Below are 22,575 nucleotides of genomic sequence, written 5' to 3'. Positions count from 1 at the left end.
AACAACCACTCTGTAGAAACTGAGAATTTTTGTAGATTTCAAAATTTCAGCTTCTGTCATACAATTTTTATCAATATTGTTTTGCCTTTGTTTATGTTTTATTAAAATAAGCATGTATTCAAATAAAAATACCTTTCATATATGCATCTTTTTATAGTAAATTCAGTCTTTTTACTGCGTTACCATGGAAACTAATTTGCCAAAAATACTAGATAGTACCATGTGATTACTTTGTGGGTTTTTTTTTCATCATAATTAATCCTGAATATTTGTTTGTCAAGAGACACTGCTATAAACAGAACATTTGGTTTAAATGTGTCCAAATTACAATTTCACTTTATTTACAGAAACTGTTGTCATGGTTACCATCTCAACTTTGTAACCAATAATACCATTTTTTGTTTGTTTCAAAATGTATCGTCTTTTCTGAGTGATGCAAGATTTTCGTCAGCAAGTTGACAACTATTTTTCAAATGAAAACATTTTTTTCTCTCAATTTTTAATTATTACTTAGTTTTCACATATATGTACACTCAAACCATGTTAACTCAAACTCCACATCCTGTTCAATGCTATGTATTATGTTGACCCAACTGAACTGTTTACAAGCCATCTGAGCTTGGATACTTGGATAACTCGAATTTCACTTTGCCAAGTTAATGTGGTTTGACTGCACCACATGATTAGCTATGTCACTAAAGGTAAGGACAAACATGACTCTGATATAGTGGTAAAATAAAATAAATTTATTGTACAGAATTATAATTCAACTGTAACTGGGGTATCTTCAAGTGGGAGGAAACCGGAGTACCCGGGGAAAACCCACGTGGTCGGGCAGGTGACCCCATACCATATCACATCCATTCTGAGAATTGAACCCAGAATGTCTAGGTGATGGCAAATGTGTTACCACAGTGCCACCCAACCACCCAATAAAATAAAATCTCAAATTCAGATTCACTTGATTTACAAATAAAACCAATATGAATTAAAATGTCAACAGTCATTGGAATGATACACAACGCGTCGCGATGGTTCAAGTCAGTCAACATTCTTCCGAAGTAGTCCCTGGGTGCAAAAGATCTGTTCATCGGCATGGAAAATCTGAAATTGTAGAAAAAATAGAAAGAATGTTAAAAGAGTTAAATAAAATCAGAGAAGTCTATTTACATTACTACTAATATGACTATCAACGAAGCAAATGTCAACCAAACATCAGAAGTTCAATGCAAATAGATTATAAATTGAAATAGCATTGAAACATTGCATCAAGTGACATTGAGTCATTACAGTTTATGACAATTCAAATTGAATAGATCATGCAATATTTTAACATATTTCAATCAAAAACAGTTAATATACTTGTACTATATATTTACCAGAAATTTATATGTATGTAATGAGTGCATGCATTTTAGAAACAAATGATTCGACTCATTTCTGACAAGATCAACTGATGATTGAATAAAATGTATTCTATACACTAATAAATAGGTTATACAGGGGGTGATAAGGATACAGGATGTAAAGGATATATATTGTAGTCAGTTTAGGAAGAGGCCATATGATTTGCATCATGATATGAAGTGAAACAAGCCCCCTGACACAAGTGCACATCACACATGCTGCAACCAAACTGGGTGTCCCGACGTCTCTTTTCTCCATGTTTAGTGCACCATTTACATGTTGACCTCTTCCTGTCTAGACGGGAGATGGTGTGGACAGCTGCAGGATGAACAGGGGCAGTAAGGCGCATGGGCAGTTTCCTCGTCGTGAATCCTCCTATGAGTTCTGTTGCAACGTCACATCTAAAGTCCAAAAGCTTGTAGGCAGTCCTCTTCGTAGCTGTGGCCCCTAAATATTGTAAATAGTAATGAGTGAAATTATAATAGATTTTTTTTCTAAAACAAACAAAATAAAATAATGTAATTTAACTTTGTTTGAAATAATTACACATCGGTCATATTTTCAATAATCTGTATTAATAATACACTGTACATTCTATGTACCATAAAAGGAATGCATGTACATTTATTAATTTAACTTACCCGGGTACCGGGTATGCATATATTTAGAAGTAAGGGACACAACTCAATATGTTTTGTAAATAAACACAAAGGTGAGAAACAATTCACAAAAATGTGTTATAATTACCTGGTGTCTCTTTCCAAACTTGGAAAGCATTGATGAGGCAAAGCTCCAGGATGAAGTTCAGCAGGTACTTCCAGTATTTCTTGGCTGGCCGTCCTACAGGGTTCTTAGCTCTGTGCTGCATACAGCGGTCAACTCCTCCCATGTAACGCTGGTACTGGGTGATCGTGGGGGGCCGGTTGAACTCAGCTGCTCCGCCTCCAGGAATGCGGCGCACAACAGGGTCATCTCCCACAGGATGACAGCCAGAGCTAACAACATGGACCTTCAATAAAAATGTATAATTATTGTAAAAAAACTTTTATACATGTAATTGTATCACATTCATAATACAACATTTTGTAGTTTATCATTAACTTTTTTTACCATTATTCAAAGAGCATTGATTTCCATGTACACAGACAATATTTTTTCACATGAAATGTTCATGTGGAAACATTGCCTGAGTAGAAGATTTTTATCAACCATATTTAGACCAACACACACACTCTTTCTCTCTTACCAGTTTCTTATCTTTCCAGACAGTCAGTACAAGGTCATCGTGCTGACATTGTACTGTGTCCCCTCTGTCGAGGCCTGTAGGGGCAACCATACTGGCTGGAATCCCTGCTGATGTTGCCTTGATGGTACCACAGGCAAATATCCCATTGGCAAGTAACTTCTGGACCAAGTGGATACTGGTGAAGAATCTGAAATAATATATGATGCAAACTACAGCAATCTTAACTAATTGTGTAGAACAAAAAACAAACTTGGTTACAAATGTTAGTACAATGGCAGATCATTTCAGATTTTTTTATGTTAATAATACACTAAATAAAACCTACATGCACATGTAACTTATCCTGCATGTACTTACTATGAATGCCCTGTATAAGTAACACAAATGTAGGTCACAGATACCTACTTTTAATTTATGTTCATCTTTTCAAGATAATTTATGACTGTAGATTAAAATGTGATAATACAGAATATACATAAGTTTGAATGAAATTTGAGTTATCACATATTGTTCGGCTGATTTTAATACAATTTCATAGTGGCATAACAAACCTGTCAAAATAGACATGATGGCCTTTCCACTTCAAAGGTCTGCAGAGGTGTAGGACAACTCTTGCGCCAAGATCCCTACCTCGGAACTGGTCATGTTTTCCAAGATAGGGACGGAAGTCTCCACAGTAGCCACTACTCTCGCATCTCATCCAGATCTAAAGACAAAACATAAGAATAATGAATTCCCTGAACTAAAAGGAAATGATAATTTCAACATATAAATTAAAATTAATCTGATACAGTGCAATTGAAATTTCATAATGATTTGTGTTTGAGAGAAAAAATGATGTTTTGGTAGAATTTGGAATTAAAAGTATTGGCAATATTTTAATTTATCACATTTTCCTTTCGAAATATAGAACTACACCGAAAAATACAACGTATGATATTTTCGTTTTGGAAATATTAATTGTTGTTATTACCTTGAATCCTCTCTTGACTGGCTTCGCTGGCATGTACTGTTTGGCGAAGTATTGTCCCTTGTACTTGACCATACCCTCATCAACGCTCTGGTGCTGTCCTGGCTGGTATCTCTCCCGGAAGTTGGCTCTGGCCATGTCGATCACTGGTCGAACTTTGTTCAATCTAAATCATTGAGATATTGAAATTTAAATTCTTCTCAAAAATATTCATAATTATGAATTGTTACTCTTTTAAATTATAACAATCATCACAAAATTACTAAAAGAGAATCTGATGAATATGTAAGATATGCATACAATTTGTACATTATGTAACTTACATTGTATATTCAAAATCCTTTTTGCATATAATCAATATAAAGATCCATTTACTTGGATTTCAAATTCTATCAATCACAGAATAGATTTTAAATTCATTATCTATTTTTTTTAATCAACAGTATGCTGTGTGGTACATGTACATTATGTATATTGTACATTATACATGTGTATTGTGTATTATGTACATACGTGTACATATTGTATATTACCTGTCGTATCTTGGATCCCCACGGGGAGGTTGGGTAGTGTTGTCACTCAAGTGGAAATATCGCTGCAAGTCCTGAAATCTGTTCCGGCTCATGACCCTCTGAAACCCAGCATTACCTGAAATACAAACAAAACATACAGTGTAATAGAGTATAGTGCACTGTTTTATCTGTACCTTTTGCTTGGTGTATATGCATAAGAGTAACTACATCTACAAGTACCATATAGGGTTTATTATTTATGGTAGATTATATTTGATGTTATTGCATAGGCTTACACAGCTGTACATGCAATGTACATGCATGATAATAGGAAATATTCATGCATCATGGACATGTAAACAATACATGTACCTACAGTTTACATTTGTACACATAAATATCAATATAATGCATGTACAATGTATGTGTACTATCTAAAAATATAATGTATAGCCTAATATTAATACAAATGCTAACCCACATGTATATGTTGACATGCATCACATCTGAGATTATATTGTTTTATTTGTTTACATTTATATGTGGACTGCAGATGTGTACATGTTCTATACTGTATTTACATTTGATGTACACTGTACATACATGTACATTGTACATGTACTTGCATGTACACATGTAAAGTATACTGAACAAACAGAAAGTAAATAAGCAGTATGTTTTGGTGCTGAACTAATATGCATACAGTAACATGTATAGTAATACTTGCCTAAGAAAGGATTTGAAGACCAGTAAATGCCAAGGTTTGGCACCTGCACGACCCCCATCATGATCTGCATTCCGATGAATGCCATCATCTCTGGGATGGTGGTATCATACCAGTCTGGGTCTGGGTGGGTCTCCTGTCTCTGGGCGGCGTAACGGTTGGTCTCCTCCATCATGGTGCTGAAAAAAGTGTCGCTGAACATAAGGAAAAAGAACATCAAAACACTGGCTGTAGGTGGTAAGTCATGTCGGGGTCCGGCTGTCTCGGTGAAGTCTGTAGTGTCAACATCCTTCAGTTCGTCGCTCCAAAAGTCACTGTCCACAGAACTGGCCTGGCTCCCAAGGGTCCCCATGGATGAGCAGGTGTCTGGATCGTCGTCGCTGTCGGTGTCGGACTGAAAGGAATGATCGCTCAGGTCATCATCCATATCCAGGTCAGACATGTCTGACACAGGATCGTCTCTCTCGCTCCCTTCATCGCTACTCGAATCGCCAAAATCCGAAGTATCTGATAGTGCTGCCATTTTCAAAGAGTATATCACGTGGGTACAATGACCCGCGAAAAGAACGGATATCGATTGAGATGTCTAATGTCCAGTGCATATTGACATGCAGAAAATACCGTGAGCAATACAAAGCGAAAGTGAAATAAATGGAAATTCCCCGAATGCTATAAATAGAACATACTGTTCAGGGCTACATAAAAATAAAATATTTACATGGATTTATCTGTAGGTTTTTACCTCCTGTATATTAGCAATTAAAATTAAATAAATTTTCGATGCTACTCTCGTGACAGGTGCTCGATCCGGAAACGTTTTTGTCGTGACGTCACGATCGCGATCTCAACACTCCGCACTTCTGATCATGCAGCAGCGCAACGTAAAATTCAGTGTTGAGTTAGGTGATTTCGTTGAATGATACGGGCTGTTCTAAGATAAGTTTTTACTCAACAAATACATATTCTTTTTAACATACACTTCATCTCATGTTTCAGCATTTTTCATTTATTTTATATTCACAAAAATTTCCGGAAATACCCTACTTTTCGAAGACGTATGATTTTGAAACCTCTCTAACCAAAGAATTGTCTTAGAAAAATAATTTAATTTAAATTTTGCAAAATCTAAACAGACAGAATTTAAATATTGGTTATAAAGGATATATGTGCCAAATCTGGAGTATATAACGTGGTTATTTTTCCGATGCTACTCGTTTCAAAATCATACGTGCACATCGCCAACGACGCTGAAAGTAAACACGACGTCAACAATCCAAAATGTCGAAAAAAAATTGCCTCGTAATTTCAACTTGAAAATAACTACGGAAAACTTTGTCCAATAATTTTTTTTTGAGAATGAAAGTTGTAGGATATTTTTTCTAGTTTAAGTAGGTGTAATTTATATCTCAATAGCTGTTCAAACAACGGAGATATCTGACTTTTTCCTACACTGTCATGGAAATGCGTAGAAATGCGTAGTTGGGAGTTAAGGGGTTAAATGAACTTAAAAATGTTTTGGGACGCACTGTTGGGCTGCAAAAATAAAGCAAGTAAAGAGGAATCACAGAAATATATCAGTATCTAATAGTTACTATAGTTTATAACAGCATTTCTATAATGAAATCCTGGTATAAAATAAATACAAGTACATCAAAATTACATGCATTTTTATCAAATTATTTATATCAAATAATCTACTTGGTGGAAATATATGGAGTCAAAAAAATTAAGATTATAAGAATGTGTCGACATATTACCACAAGCCCTCCACCACTGGATCACAAGTTAGAACCCAGATGGAGCAGTTGCCAGGTTCTGACGACTGGTTATTCAGTTTTCTCAGGGTACTTAGACTTTCCTCCACGATCTCAACCTACCATATCCTTAAATGACCCTGGCTGTTGATAGAATGTTAAACAAATCAAATCAAAAGAGACAGATGACTTACCTGCTGCATGCTATTGGACACCACACTGACCACAGGCTTCCATAGGAATCTATTCCTGGACACCTATATCAGACAAACACAAGAAATACATTAAAACTTGGTTATCTCATTAAACCAGTAATTTATCAAGAAAAACAGAAATGTGCATGTGATGAATGGGATAAGACCTGATGGTTATAGAGTAACACAGTGTTTTTCCTGGGTATTTTGGGAAATTGCCACCTGGTTAAAATTGGGAAATTTTGTGCGATAAAAGTAGGAAATGAAAAATTAAAACAGTGTTTATGGAATTTTTGGAAAAGGTAGAAATAGACAATTATGCTTCTCTAAGAATCAAGTGTAAGAATGTATATTAAAATACCATATTCAGACTTAGGATTTACAGAATTTTTTAGTTTCGTTTCACAAAATACGCATCAACTCACTGATTTGGGAAATTTAGACATAGATTTTGGAAAAATAACAAGAAATACAATTGGGAATTGGGCCTTATTTTGGCCCCAAATATATAGGCAGGAAAAACACTGTAACACTACTGTATATGACCCCTCTCAATTTCGTGGGGGAGGCATACAGATTAGATTGGGTTAAACTATGTCAAATACTTGCAGGTATTTTTTTACCTTAAAACTAAATTCTATCATTGTAGTTTGATTGATAAATACAAACAGCTAACCAAAATTACACATTTTTGTCATATATGGCAACATCAAATGTTTGTAAAACGTACTAATGGCAATTTTGCCTTGTGTTACATAAAATTTCAAAACCTATATCAATGTAATTTGTGCACCTTAACCTAGAATTTTTATTTTAGTCTAGGAAAAGTGTCAAATTATTTAAGTGTACATGACCAACTACATTACTTTAAGTTTTTTCAGTTCTTGAAAGGCATCTTCTATTCCTTCAACTTCGCTGGCCTTTCGTTTCTTTTGAACAGGTAGGACTGGACTTGGCACACAGGGTTTTACCCTCAGGGGAGACTGCACTCCTTTCTTATTGTTTCTTGTTACTCTATCACTTACTGAAGCAAAACAATGGAAATCATACATCACTACATTTTATTCAATTGTTACTAAATTAAAAATAAAACCTGACACACTAGTAAGTTTTGTTATCGATGAGTTTTATCTAAAATAATTGTACCTATAGAAAGCACTGAAATGTCTAAGGAGCTAGGAAGGATCAACTTACTGAGGCCAGCATTGGAGTCATCCATTATTAGAGTCTATTGTTATCAGACGGATACATAATGGTTGAGTTCTGTGATGGGTTCCACATGTTTTACTCACCTCTTGTTACCTGTCTGTTTGAAATTTTAAGAGGTGAAAGTCTAGAACTGCTACTGGCAAGTTCAGAAATGGAAGGGACTGCTTTCTCTGGTGTGTTTAGACAACTAGATGACCCGAACCGCTGAGGAAAGTCTAGGTCTGATTCAGATATGTCAAGTCGATTTGGAATAGCTAGTGGTGACGGTACAGAACTAGTGCTTCCGAGGCCTGGGATTGACAAATATCTCCTCTCTGGTGTATTCTGACTACTTGATGGTCCAACATGCTGACTCAGTTCTAAGTCTGATGTCTGACTGCTCACAACACTGTCATTTTGGAAAGCTCCTTGAAAAATGGAATTCTGCGGTACTTTGACTAGATAATCCAACGGATCAGGTTGTGGATCCTGCCAATAACAAAAAGAGGAAATAATATACTAAACGCCAAAAACAGTAGATTTAGAGCTTTTACTACAATTAATTGGTAAAAAAAATTTTACGACCACAACTTTCTTTCCTGAAATACAAATTTGTGCATTAGTTTACAAGAAAGTTTTAACACAAATTCCAATATTTCGTGAATAATTGTATAAAATGTATGAATGATTGCCAGTAAGAACCTATGATTGCAAGTTAATACTATAGACGACACATACACAAAATTAAATGGATTTACAGTAAATCAGTTTTGATATCAGATTCATTAATGAATAGTCCTCGATGTATTCTGGCCGTAGACACAACACACCATACTCTATGGGCTACATGTTACAGGTATACATTTACCTTGATGAGGCTATTCCTCGATGTATTCTGGCCGTAGACACAACACGCCATACTCTATGGGCTACATGTTACAGGTATACATTTACCTTGATGAGGCTATTCCTCGATGTATTCTGGCCGTAGACACAACACACCATACTCTATGGGCTACATGTTACAGCCATAGACTTACCTTGATGAGATAATCACCAATGTATTCTGGCCATAGACACAACACACCATACTCTATGGGCTACATGTTACAGGTATAGACTTACCTTGATGAGATAATCACCAATGTATTCTGGCCATAGACACAACACACCATACTCTATGGGCTACATGTTACAGGTATAGACTTACCTTGATGAGATAATCACCAATGTATTCTGGCCATAGACACAACACACCATACTCTATGGGCTACATGTTACAGGTATAGACTTACCTTGATGAGATAATCACCAATGTATTCTGGCCATAGACACAACACACCATACTCTATGGGCTACATGTTACAGCCATAGACTTACCTTGATGAGATAATCACCAATGTATTCTGGCCGTAGACACAACACACCATACTCTATGGGCTACATGTTACAGCCATAGACTTACCTTGATGAGATAATAACTGATTTATTCTGGCCATAGACACATCACACCATACTCTATGGGCTACATGTTACAGCCATAGACTTACCTTGATGAGATAATCACCAATGTATTCTGGCCGTAGACACAACACACCATACTCTATGGGCTACATGTTACAGGTATAGACTTACCTTGATGAGATAATCACCAATGTATTCTGGCCGTAGACACAACACACCATACTCTATGGGCTACATGTTACAGGTATAGACTTACCTTGATGAGATAATCAACAATGTATTTTGGCCGTAGACACAACACACCATACACTATGGGCTACATGTTACAGGTATAGACTTACCTTGATGAGATAATCACCAATGTATTCCGGCCGTAGACACAACACACCATACTCTATGGGCTACATGTTACAGGTATAGACTTACCTTGATGAGATAATCAACAATGTATTTTGGCCGTAGACACAACACACCATACTCTATGGGCTACATGTTACAGGTATAGACTTACCTTGATGAGATAATAACTGATTTATTCTGGCCATAGACACATCACACCCATACTCTATGGGCTACATGTTACAGCCATAGACTTACCTTGATGAGATAATCACCAATGTATTCTGGCTGTAGACACAACACACCATACTCTATGGGCTACATGTTACAGGTATAGACTTACCTTGATGAGATAATCACCAATGTATTCTGGCCGTAGACACAACACACCATACTCTATGGGCTACATGTTACAGCCATAGACTTACCTTGATGAGATAATCACCAATGTATTCTGGCCGTAGACACAACACACCATACTCTATGGGCTACATGTTACAGGTATAGACTTACCTTGATGAGATAATCACCAATGTATTTTGGCCGTAGACACAACACACCATACTCTATGGGCTACATGTTACAGGTATAGACTTACCTTGATGAGATAATCACCAATGTATTCTGGCCGTAGACACAAACACACCATACTCTATGGGCTACATGTTACAGGTATAGACTTACCTTGATGAGATAATCACCAATGTATTCTGGCCGTAGACACAACACACCATACTCTATGGGCTACATGTTACAGGTATAGACTTACCTTGATGAGATAATCACCGATGTATTCCGGCCGTAGACACAACACACCATACTCTATGGGCTACATGTTACAGGTATAGACTTACCTTGATGAGATAATCACCAATGTATTCTGGCTGTAGACACAACACACCATACTCTATGGGCTACATGTTTACAGGTATAGACTTACCTTGATGAGATAATCACCAATGTATTCCGGCCGTAGACACAACACACCATACTCTATGGGCTACATGTTACAGCCATAGACTTACCTTGATGAGATAATCACCGATGTATTCCGGCCGTAGACACAACACACCATACTCTATGGGCTACATGTTACAGCCATAGACTTACCTTGATGAGATAATCACCAATGTATTCTGGCCGTAGACACAACACACCATACTCTATGGGCTACATGTTACAGCCATAGACTTACCTTGATGAGATAATCACCGATGTATTCTGGCCGTAGACACAACACACCATACTCTATGGGCTACATGTTACAGCCATAGACTTACCTTGATGAGATAATCACCAATGTATTCCGGCCGTAGACACAACACACCGTACTCGATCAGGTGAGCCACATGTATTGCACACTTTTCATTAGCAAACACATAGGTAAGTGCGTTGGTTACTTTCTCAGGCTGTGTAACAGGAAGCTTTAGATTGTACACTTCAGCACCTCCACTATGGAGTAAACTGAAAAACATATACTTCATTACAGATATCCTAATAAGTTCTATACGGTTTAGGATTAATTTTATTAGACTTGATATACACAACTAATATCATACAATGAGTACTTTATGGTATGAATTACAACAAATTATATAGCAAGCTTGTTAATGGAGGCAACTCTTGAACTCTGAATGAATATTAAAGATTCTCAGAATTGCTGATGAAGTAACAGAAATCAATAAGCTGATAACTATCTTCAACTTTAAACGGCAAAACAAAACACTAACAGGTGATTAGCCTGTGTATAGTTAAATTGGAATGTTAAATTGTGTCAAAAACAAGTCTGTAGATAATGAACATTTAAATAAATTTTTACACTCGTGCTCACCTAACTGCGAACAATACAAGTATACGGCTCAACGGTTGACTTGTATCAAAGTACTATTTGAAAGTACTGTAGATGTGCTATTTAAAGACATTGTCGCTACACATATGGCATAGATAAATCGGTTATTACTAATGTTACAATCTGGGCACCTAACCAAATGATTGCAAGGGGTATGAAAAACCAACAAATTTAAACTCTAAGAAATCACAACCCCAGGGGTTTCAATATCAGGTGGTACCCGGTACTATTTGCCGGTCAGACCTAGCTGTGGTACCACCTGATTTGGACTAAATTACATTGGATAGCATACAGATGGTATAGAAAAGTACCCCCTGAAATTGCAATTACACTGCCTCTCCTGAAAGATAATGAAACCCTTGATTAATCATTTAAACTTTGTGTGGCTATTTGTACATTGTACATCAAACTGATTAGACTGGCAGAATGAAAGTTACAAGATATTCATATAGCAGATCCATATATTTGCAAACAGTTATAACGAACATTTACATTGTTTTCACCCACATGACATCTCCACTACTCTATCAGTAATACTGATTTACCTCAACCTGTGTTGACCTACTAGTGCAACAATGTATTACTCTCAAACAGTACTTCAATACAAGTCAGCCTTTGAGCGGTAGGGGTTTATATATACTTGCATTGTTCGCAGTTGGGTGAACACAAGTGAAATATACAATGCAAATTGCAAATGTTATATTTAGTCACTAAATCTTGAATTTAATCAAACCTTTTATACACTGAATTCTTTCTTGCACCACTGACAACAACAGCCGTTTTCCACCCAGCAAATGCTGTTGTTCCAAAAACTTCAAAATGATAACGCCATCTACGAGGTGCTTCTCGAACTTCTGCTGGAACATCTGCTGCATCAGGAGTGTTGATCTGGCTCCAATCATAGCACTGCTCCTCCAGCCACTGACCAGCCTTTGATGACTCTAGGATGTAATCTGGATGTAAAATCCATTTGGCAGTGGCACATCCACCAAGAAATTTTTCACTTCTAGAGAGTTTCTTACAGACAACGTGAGTGCAGTTTGACCTGAATCCCTGTAAGTAAATTGAAAATCAAACTAAAAATATGTCTGTTAGACATTAAGTGCTCGCTAACTACTTTCTAAAACCTTAAAGGGACATGAACCTAAATAAACCATGTTAAGTTGAGTAAAATACATATTTAAGACGTGTCAGATACCTTACTAAGTAATATATTGCGCAAATGTGTCATATGAAATAATTATAATGGAAATTCCATCTTTCTATTTTGAACCGGCCCGGTCAAATTTTGTAGACTGCAGTGTGATAAAAATAGTAGTATTGAACTGTAATGACCTCCAACAATGCACTGTACAAATTAAATGAACGTAAACAAAATGGTGGCCGTCGAAAACGTGAGTGAAGCAAACACAAACAAATTCCGATAGAAACCAGATTACGACAAGAGTTAGTAACGTGCGCGATTAGGAAAGTAGGTAAATATAAATGGATCACTGCAATGCAAGAGACGGGAGCAACTTCCCACTTCATACTTGCGTGATTTACATGTCTGTGATTAAGTCAAGAACCTCTCTTCGCTGTGCCCCGTCGAATGAAAAGTTTTGTTTGACTTTTGACTTATCATTCAGTTACGCTAAATACAAACTGTTTTATTACGAATATTAACAAATATGGCTTATACTGCTTATGTCAGCGATCGTAAATTAGACAAGAGATCCCAGAGGGATCTTGGCGCCCAACAAAGAATGATCTATATCTGACAAAGGAAAGATTGATCTTTTCTTTACTTTTTAAACTTTTTCAAACATACTACATATAAAATTTGAGACAGATCGCTTCAGTACCTTTTGAGAAATAGCAGTAACAAACTTCAACAATCAAAATCCAAGATGACTCCTTGGCGGCCATCTTGTTGATCAATCGGACCAAAATCACAATATGCACAACTAGGGCCCTAGGGGAACCTACATGTGAAATTTGAGAAAGATCAATTCAATACTTTCTGAGAAATAGCGATAACAAACTTTGAATATCAAAATCCAAGATGGCTGCCTGGCAGCAATCTTGTTGACCAATCGGTCCCAAATCACAATATGCACAACTAGGGCCCTAGGGGAACCTACATATGAATTTTGAGACAGATCCCTTTAGTACTTTCTGAGAAATAACTTTGAATAACAAAATCCAAGATGGCTGCCTGGCGGCCATCTTGTTGACCGATCGGTCCCAAAATGCAATATGCACAACTAGGTCCCTAGGGGTACCTAAATATGAAATTTGAGACAGATCACTTCAATACTATCTGAGAAATAGCGATAACAAACTTTAACTATAAAAATCCAAGATGGCGGCCATCTTGTTCACTGATTGGTCCAAAAATGCAATATGCACAACTAGGGCCCTAGGGGTATCTACATATTAAATTTAGAGAAGGATTCCTTCAGCACTTTTTGAGAAATAGGGATATCAAACCTTAACTATCAAAATCCAAGATGGCCGCCTGGCGGCCATCTTGTTTTTCCTATCAGCCTCAAAATCTGTATGGCACAACTAGGGACCAAGGGTAACCTCCATGTGAAGTTTGAACAAAATCCCTTCAGTAGTTCTCAAGAAATAATGATAACAACTTCAACTGCCCAAATCAAAGATGGCTGCCTGGCGGCCATCTTGTTTTTCCGATCAGCCTCAAAATCTGTATGGCACAACTAGGGATTAAGGGTACCCTCCATGTGAAGTTTGAACAAGAGGCCCAGAGGGCCTGTATCGCTCACCTGTTTTTTTGGGTTTTTTTTTTTTTAATTATCACAAAGACTCTTACAATTGCAAAAATTAGTAAAATTGACTCCAAAATTTGTTTAATTTTGAAACACAACCATATAATGATGCTAAAGATACCATACAAATATGCTATCCAATACAAAGGCTCAGAGAGGAAGTAATTTATATGAAAATAGTAGCCTAATTGACCCCTTTTGACCCCTCCCCTCAGGCCCCAGGGAGTCAGTCCCATCATTTGTACCATTTTGAATCCCCACCCTATAAGGATGCTATCATTGCATTATGAGTGCTCTCCCATGCATAGTTGCAAAGAAGAAGTCGTTTAAATGGAAATAGCCAAATTAATCCCTTTTGACCCCACCCCTCAGCCCCTGGGGGGGGGGGGGGGGGGGGGGGTAAGTCCTATCATTTGTACAATTTTGAATCCTCACCCTATAAGGATGCTACCATTGCATTATGAACGTAATGCCATGTTTAGTTGCAGAGAAAAAGCTGTTTATATGGAAATAGCTAAATTGACCCCTTTTGACCCTACCCCTCAGGCCCCCGGAGGATCAGCCCTGTCATTTGCACAATTTTGAATCCCCACCTTATAAGGATGCTACCATTGCATTATGAGTGTAATTCCATGTTTAGTTACAGAGAAAAAGTCGTTTATACGGAAATGGTCATATTGACCAATTTTGACCCCACCCCTCAGGCCCCCGGGGGTCAGCCCTATCATTTGCACAATTTTGAATCCTCACCCTATAAGGATGCTACCATTGCATTATGGGTGCTATATATATATATATATATATCTCCCATGCTTAGTTGCAGAGAAGAAGTCATTTATATGGAAATAGCCAAATTGACCCCTTTTGACCTCGCCCCTCAGGCCCCTAGGGGGTCAGCCCTATCTTTTGCACATTTTTGAATCCTCACCCTATAACGATGCTACAATTGCATAATGAGTGCTATCCCATGCTTAGTTTCAGAGAAGAAGTCGTTTATATGGAAAAGCCAAATTGACCCCTTTTGACCCCGCCCCTCAGGCCCCCGGGGGGTCAGCCACATCATTTGTACAATTTTGAATTCCCACCCTATAAAGATGCTACAATTGCATTATGGATGCTATCCCATGCTTAGTTTCAGAGAAGAAGTCGTTTATATGGAAATAGCCAAATTGACCCCTTTTGACCACACTCCTCAGGCCCCCAGGGGGTCAGCCCCATCATTTGTACAATTTTGAATCCCAACCCTATAAGGATGCTACCAATGCGTTTTGGGTGCTATCCAATGCTTAGTTTCAGAGAAGAAGTCGTTTAAATGGAAATAGCCAAATTGACCCCTTTTGACCCCGCCCCTCAGGCCCCCAGGGGGTCAGCCTCATCATTTGTACAATTTTGAATCCCCACCCTATAAGGATGCTACCATTGCATTTTGGGTGCTCTCCCATGCTTAGTTTCAGAGAAGAAGTCGTTTAAATGGAAATAGCCAAATTGACCCCTTTTGGCCCCGCCCCTCAGGGGTCAGCCGCATCATTTGTACAATTTTCAAATTTTGTTGAAATCCGACCAGCGGTTATGGAGAAGAAGTCGATTGTTGACAGATGGACGGACGGCCGGACGCCGGACGCCACGGTATGGCATAAGCTCACCTTGGTCCTTCGTACCAGGTGAGCTAACAAAATCCCTTCAGTAGTTCTCAAATATCGATAACAAACTTCAACTGCCAAAATCAAAGATGGCTGTCTGGCGGCCATCTTGTTTTTCCGATCAGCCTCAAAATTTGTATGGCACAACTAGGGACCAAGGGTAACCTCCATGTGAAGTTTGAACAAAATCCCTTCAGTAGTTCTCAAGAAATATCGATAACAAACTTCAACTGCCAAAATCAAAGATGGCTGCCTGGCGGCCATCTTAATTTTCCGATCAGCCTCAAAATCTGTATGGCACAACTAGGGACCAAGGGTAACCTCCATGTGAAGTTTGAACAAAATCCCTTCAGTAGTTCTCAAGAAATATCGATAACAAACTTCAACTGCCAAAATCAAAGATGGCTGCCTGGCGGCCATCTTGTTTTTCCGATCAGCCTCAAAATCTGTATGGCACAAATATGGACCAAGGGGACACTCCATGTGAAGTTTGAACAAAATCCATGCAGTACTTTTTAAGAAATAGTGATAACAAGCATTGTTTACGGACGGACGACAGATGACCGACGACGGACACAGACGCAGGGCGATTTGAATAGCCCACCATCTGATGATGGTGGGCTAAAAATCATCTTAAAATGTGGAAAACTGATATTCCTTGATGTGTCAGCAAGTTTGTTGTTCATTAATTATAACCTCGCTTTCGACCAGCTTTCGTTTTGTGTTAAAAAAATAAAATATAACGGATTATTTTATCATTTGGGGGTAGGTATTCCCCACGTTTTCCTGTTACTTCTAGATAACCAAACATTGTAATAAAATATTCAATAAATATCTGAACACCGTATCTTAGCATACAGAAAAGTTTATTTTAGGTTCATGTCCCTTTAATTCCCAGTACAATATGCATCTATAAGGCCTTACACAGAGATATTTTGCACATACAAAAATGTAACATATGTAATTAACAAGAGGCCCAGAGAGCTTGTATCGCTCACCTGATTTGTAATGCCATGTAATTATATAATGTTCTGAATACAGGTTCATTGTTTCTTTTCTGAAGGAATTTGAATATTAACCTCTAATTCCTCTATTGGGCCCCACCCCTCCTGCCCCCAGGAGGTCAGAGCCAAAATTTATACAAGTTCTGTTCCCCTTCCCCCAAAGATGTTTGTGGCCAAATTTGGTCACAATCCATGCAGAACTCTAGACAAGTAGAGATTTATAGGATTTACCTCTATTTCCCTATTCAAGTTCTGTTTCCCTTCACCCATGGATGTTTGTGGCCAAAGTTGGTTAAAATCCATGCAGAACTCTATGACTAATAGCGATTTAAAGGAAATGTAAAGGAAACATTTACTTTAATACATACTCACAATAAAGAATTAACCAGCATAATTACGGACATAAGAAACGATATGTATATAGATGTCTATTTTGTAAAATGTTAGGTAATACATGTGTTTACGAGTAAAGTTACAAAATACAATTGTACAGGAAAAGATACGGAACACACAGATAAAATGTACTTTGCATATCGTTTGATATCATTTACATCTTTCAATAAATAACATTGTATTAGCCTGTCGAATGAAAACAACAAAGAATTTTTTTTTTAAATGAACTTATTTAATTAGTTGGACGTCAGCAATATCTTCCGCCTCTTTTGTCATTTCACAATGCGTTATTTCTATTAACATGGATCAACAACTTCCGTATTTTCATATTTACAGCAAAGATTATTACGAGAGAAACATCAATAATTTAATGCCTTTTCTTAAATGTTCGAATAAAGTTAGCATCAATCAACGACTTGCGATCATATAGGTAGGTATTAATGACACCGTTAATCCCTTGATTAATGACCTAAAGGCTTGATACGCCACCTGTATAAACACAAGGTCGTGAGCAATTATCCATGTTGGTCGGTGCAGTCAGGTGTGACAAAAAATCTCAAGGGCCGAACACCTGTTCGACAATTACATGGGTAAATACTATGTATTTGATGAAACGTGGACATATTTCTGTTCGAGGAATAAGGGGTATTCAACGAATAGCTGTTCGAGCTATCCGGAGTTTTGTTACATAGATTATATAGGGACATGGTCGGGACAGTACGACCAGTTCGACGAAAAGGGGTATTCAATATAGGACATAGACTAGTGCTACCAATTTTTTTTTTTCGGGACACAATAATTATTAATTATTTTTAATATCTAAAGTAAACTAATATCAAACTTTTCAATGGAGGTAATGGTGTAAAGAAAGTAACTTTTGCAACTGAAGAGAAATACTGATTCGTCTATTCCTATTTTTTGATAGCAAAAAAAAAATAATGACCTGTTGCATTTGACTATCTGTCACTTACAGATCGTCAACAGCAGGCCATGATTAAAATTTTGTGACAAAGCAATATCAAAATCCGATTAGCATCATGAACCGAACGAGCTCCAAATACCACAGCGAATACATTACAAAGAATTGGGACCTGTGAATCGAAGTCGATTCCACCTAATCTTGCAACCATCTTCCCCATCTCCTTCCTTTCGTCATCAGAAAATCCTGACAGTTGAAACACTCGTTTGCCATTCTGTCTTGTCCTCAAATTCGCTGCCATTTTGTATAAATCAATCACACTTCAATCAGATTTAATGGCCATGAGTGTGTGTCACAGTCAGTGTAACTGTTTCATTTGATTCCAAATGTTTACAGATTACTTCGAGCTTCCCGCTTTCATTTCTCTTCGACAATTCCACCGGAAGTAGATACTGCAGTTATAATAGAAGAAATCTGCATTCGTTCCGGAATTTTCCGACGAGTAATGTAATTAAGCGTACAGTCTATTTAATAGCTCGAATAAAAGGAATATAAAACAAAATAAATGTTAGCGAATAATTATTAAATCAGTGTCCTTATATTATAGCAGGCACAACTGAATATTACCTGGCGCAACGCGCAGAGAAATCTGGTGAGACGGAGGAGGAGGAGGTTCCGGGAAACAACCACAGTAACCATGCACCAGAGGGGGGAGAGGAGCAAGGCGGAGAGGCAGACTCTCAGAGGGAATCGGCGGAGGATCAGATAGGGCAAGGAGAGGAGAGAAGAAAACGTGTAAAATGGCCTGGGAGTGTCAACAAGGTAGTATGGCAGCAGTTTGATGAGGACGTCGACAACATCCTTGAGGCAATGTTAGCTGGAAATATTGATAGGAAGGTTAAAGGAATGGCCACATGCATATACAGCATGGGAATAGAGAGATTTGGAACTGAGGAAACGAAAATAAGAGGTGGAAACAACCGGGAAAATAGAAGAGAGAAGGAAATTGGTAACATCAGAAGGGAACTGAGAGCACTGAAGAAACAATTCAGGGAAGCATCAGACGTCCAGAAACAACCTATCAGAGAACTGACGCATGGTCTCAGGGAAAGACTGAAGACACTGAGAAGAGCAGAAACCAATAGAAGGAATCGGAAAGAGAGAAGCAGGAAGAGGGCAAGTTTTGTGACAAACCCTTTCCAGTTCGTGAAGAAGCTCTTCGGGAGCAAGGGTTCAGGGAAGTTGGTAAGCTCCAAGGAGGAAGTGGAGGAGCACCTAAGGAAGACCCACAGTGATCCTAGGAGAGCAGAAGATCTGGCAGAGAACACCAAGATAAGGGAGGTCGAAGAGCCAACAGAGGCATTTGACGAGAGCGAGCCGAAGCTTTCTGAGGTTCGTGAAATTATCAAGAAGGCACGAGCAGGATCAGCACCTGGACCCAACGGAGTACCATATAGGGTTTACAAGAACTGCCCAAGACTGCTGAGAAGATTATGGCTTTTGCTTCGGAAGGTTTGGAGGAGAGGGCGTTTGGCGGAGAGCTGGAACAGAGCAGAGGGGTGCTTCATACCCAAGGAAGATAACTCCAAAGACATCAGCCAGTTCAGAACCATATCTTTACTGAATGTGGAGGGAAAGGTCATGCTAGCCGTCTTAGCGAGGCGATTGACGAAGTACATGCTGGACAACAAATACATAGACATTTCAGTGCAGAAGGGAGGCATCCCTGGTGTATCTGGATGTCTGGAACACACCAGCGTACTAACCCAAATCATCAGAGAAGCAAGGGAGAACAAAGGCAATGTTGCGGTACTTTGGCTCGACCTGGCCATTGCGTATGGTTCCATATTACACAAACTAGTAGAGATGACAATGGAAAAGTATCATGTGCCCGAGAAATTCAGAATTCTTCTCAAGGATTATTTCGACAGTTTCCAGATGCGCTTCACTGTAGGAGACTACACAACAGCTTGGCAAAGACTGGAGGTCGGGATTGTCACTGGGTGCACGATATCAGTCATACTCTTTGCAGCAGCGATGAACTTAATCATCAAAGCTGTTGAGAAGATGAGTAGGGGTCCGTACCTGTCGGCAGGCAGCAGGCAACCGCCAACCAGAGCGTTTATGGACGATATGACGGTGACGACGAAGACGGTGGTGGAAGGAAGGTGGACTCTGAGAGATCTAGAAGAGCAGATCACTTGGGCCCGCATGAGGTTCAAACCAGCCAAGTCTCGGAGTCTCGTTCTTAAGGCAGGCAAGGTGAAGGAGGAAAGGTTTCAGATCGGAGGAGTGGACATACCAACTGTTACAGAGAAGCCAGTGAAGAGCCTTGGCAAGTGGTTTGATGGTTCACTCAACGACAGGAACAGTGTAGTGGAGATGAGAAAGCAGGCAGAAGAATGGATGAAGGCAGTTGAGAAGAGTGGACTCCCAGGGAAATTCAAAGCCTGGATATACCAGCATGGCGTACTACCCAGACTCTTGTGGCCATTGCTTGTCTACGAAGTACCACTTACATCTGTAGAGGCAATGGAGAGGATGATCAGTGGACACCTTCGAAGATGGCTGAACATTCCACGCAGCTTCAGCAGTGTAGGCTTGTACAGCTCAGGGACCAAACTCCAACTCCCGCTCAAATCGTTAACGGAGGAGTTCAAGGTTACCAAAGTACGTCAAGTCATCATGTTGAGGGACAGTGCGGATGACAAGGTCAGAGAAGCGAGGGTCGTTACACGAACAGGAAGAAAGTGGGACGCTAAACAGGCTTTGAAGGAAGCAGAGGCAAGACTTCGGCATGGTGATATCGTAGGGTCCGTGGCATCAGGGCGTCTTGGCCTGGGGACCATCTCAAGGCCAAGGTGGGGAAATGCAAATCAACGGACACGTAGGGACATGGCCCAGGCAGAGATTAGATCGATGGATGAGGAGGCTAGACAGGTGAAGGCAGTGAGCATGAGACAGCAGGGCAGCTGGACTCACTGGGAGGGAGTGAGGCAGAGGAAAGTATCTTGGAATGATATCTGGAAGATGGAAGGTCACAGACTTAGCTTCCTGCTGAAGTCAACCTACGATCTACTGCCAAGCCCAACCAACCTATTCACCTGGGGAATCAAGGACAACGCTGAGTGTGTACTTTGCAGGAAACCAGCTAACCTGGCACATGTCCTCACATCATGCCAGGTGGCACTTTCAGATGGAAGATACACATGGCGCCACGACCAGGTCCTCAAGGAGGTAGCAGCAAGTCTAGACCGTGCAAGGAGGAAAAAGCGGACGATATCGAAAGGGCCAAAGTTTGTCACATTTGTGAAGTCGGGAACCCGGGCTACAGGAAACGTAGAGGCTGGTGGGATACTCGCAACAGCAAGAGACTGGGAAATGAGGGCAGACATCCAGCAGAGGATGGGTTTCCCAGCAGAGGTGGCTTCAACACCACTCCGCCCCGATGTTGTGTTATGGTCCCGCAGCTCTAAGCAAGTAGTCTTGGTGGAACTAACAGTACCATGGGAAGACAGGATGGAGGAGGCCAACGAACGGAAGCAGCAGAAATACCAGCAGCTGGTGGAAGAATGCCAACATCGAGGATGGAAGACATGGTGCTTACCGATAGAGGTCGGATGTAGGGGTTTCCCCGGCCAATCATTATGGAGAGCCCTACGTCTATTAGGGGTAACCGGAGCAGACCGGAGGAACCTGATAGCAGCAGTTAGCAGGCAGGCAGAAGTTGCTTCCAGTTGGATCTGGAGGAAGAGGGAGGAGAAGTGGATTGGTCACCAGCAACAGTGCTAGCCACAAGGTGACGAATGGCAGAAGGACAGACATCGCTGCCCGTAGCGATGAACAGGAAAAATTAGACAACTACTCGCAATAACATCAAGCGGATGCGATAGCCGACCGGTCCCTGGTTGGGCCTGATCAACCCAGCCGGCGCACCTCTGGAGGACGTCGTGGAAAGCGCCGAAACGTCTAAGGAAGGAGGATCCACCTGATGAGGGGACCGGCCAGCATTGGAGTCATCTGAAGTATTTAAGGTATGTAGGGACATTATTAATAATCCCTAGTGGTGCTACTGCTAAATAGGTATCCATCAGTCGGGTACTGCTAAACGGTATAATAGTGCATGCATGACCACTTTTCCTTTATTCTCAAATTAAAAACCTATCTTTAAATCCTTTATTATATTAAGCCTGTAAAA

General features: G+C 39.4%; 3 protein-coding genes across 3 annotated transcripts; 1 reads left to right on the top strand and 2 right to left on the bottom strand.

Annotated features, from left to right (window-relative positions):
• Positions 1 to 725: 725 nt before the first annotated feature.
• LOC138325748 (piggyBac transposable element-derived protein 4-like) lies at positions 726 to 5,522 on the bottom strand. Its single transcript, XM_069271605.1, has 7 exons — positions 4,863 to 5,522; positions 4,157 to 4,271; positions 3,627 to 3,789; positions 3,205 to 3,359; positions 2,654 to 2,840; positions 2,155 to 2,416; positions 726 to 1,854 (listed from the first exon to the last, which is right to left on the bottom strand). The coding sequence occupies exons 1-7, from the start codon at positions 5,380 to 5,382 to the stop codon at positions 1,550 to 1,552; spliced, it is 1,707 nt and encodes a 568-aa protein (XP_069127706.1). The 5' UTR covers positions 5,383 to 5,522; the 3' UTR covers positions 726 to 1,549.
• Positions 5,523 to 6,353: 831 nt separating this feature from the next.
• Positions 6,354 to 18,818, bottom strand: LOC138326488 (DNA topoisomerase 2-binding protein 1-A-like). The gene is made up of 7 exons (XM_069272587.1): positions 18,550 to 18,818; positions 12,381 to 12,700; positions 11,079 to 11,262; positions 8,100 to 8,484; positions 7,674 to 7,831; positions 6,808 to 6,870; positions 6,354 to 6,392 (listed from the first exon to the last, which is right to left on the bottom strand). Exons 1-7 carry the CDS (start codon positions 18,676 to 18,678, stop codon positions 6,354 to 6,356), a joined length of 1,278 nt encoding a protein of 425 aa, XP_069128688.1. The 5' UTR covers positions 18,679 to 18,818.
• LOC138326487 (uncharacterized) lies at positions 18,719 to 22,169 on the top strand. Its single transcript, XM_069272586.1, has 2 exons — positions 18,719 to 18,734; positions 18,985 to 22,169. The coding sequence occupies exons 1-2, from the start codon at positions 18,719 to 18,721 to the stop codon at positions 22,167 to 22,169; spliced, it is 3,201 nt and encodes a 1,066-aa protein (XP_069128687.1).
• Positions 22,170 to 22,575: the final 406 nt, after the last annotated feature.

The sequence above is a fragment of the Argopecten irradians genome, chromosome 6 (assembly GCF_041381155.1).
Source record: "Argopecten irradians isolate NY chromosome 6, Ai_NY, whole genome shotgun sequence".
NCBI classification, from domain to species: Eukaryota; Metazoa; Mollusca; class Bivalvia; order Pectinida; family Pectinidae; genus Argopecten; species Argopecten irradians.
The sequence above is the reverse complement of the archived record's forward strand: the minus strand, read 5'-3'. Positions and strand labels throughout refer to the sequence as shown.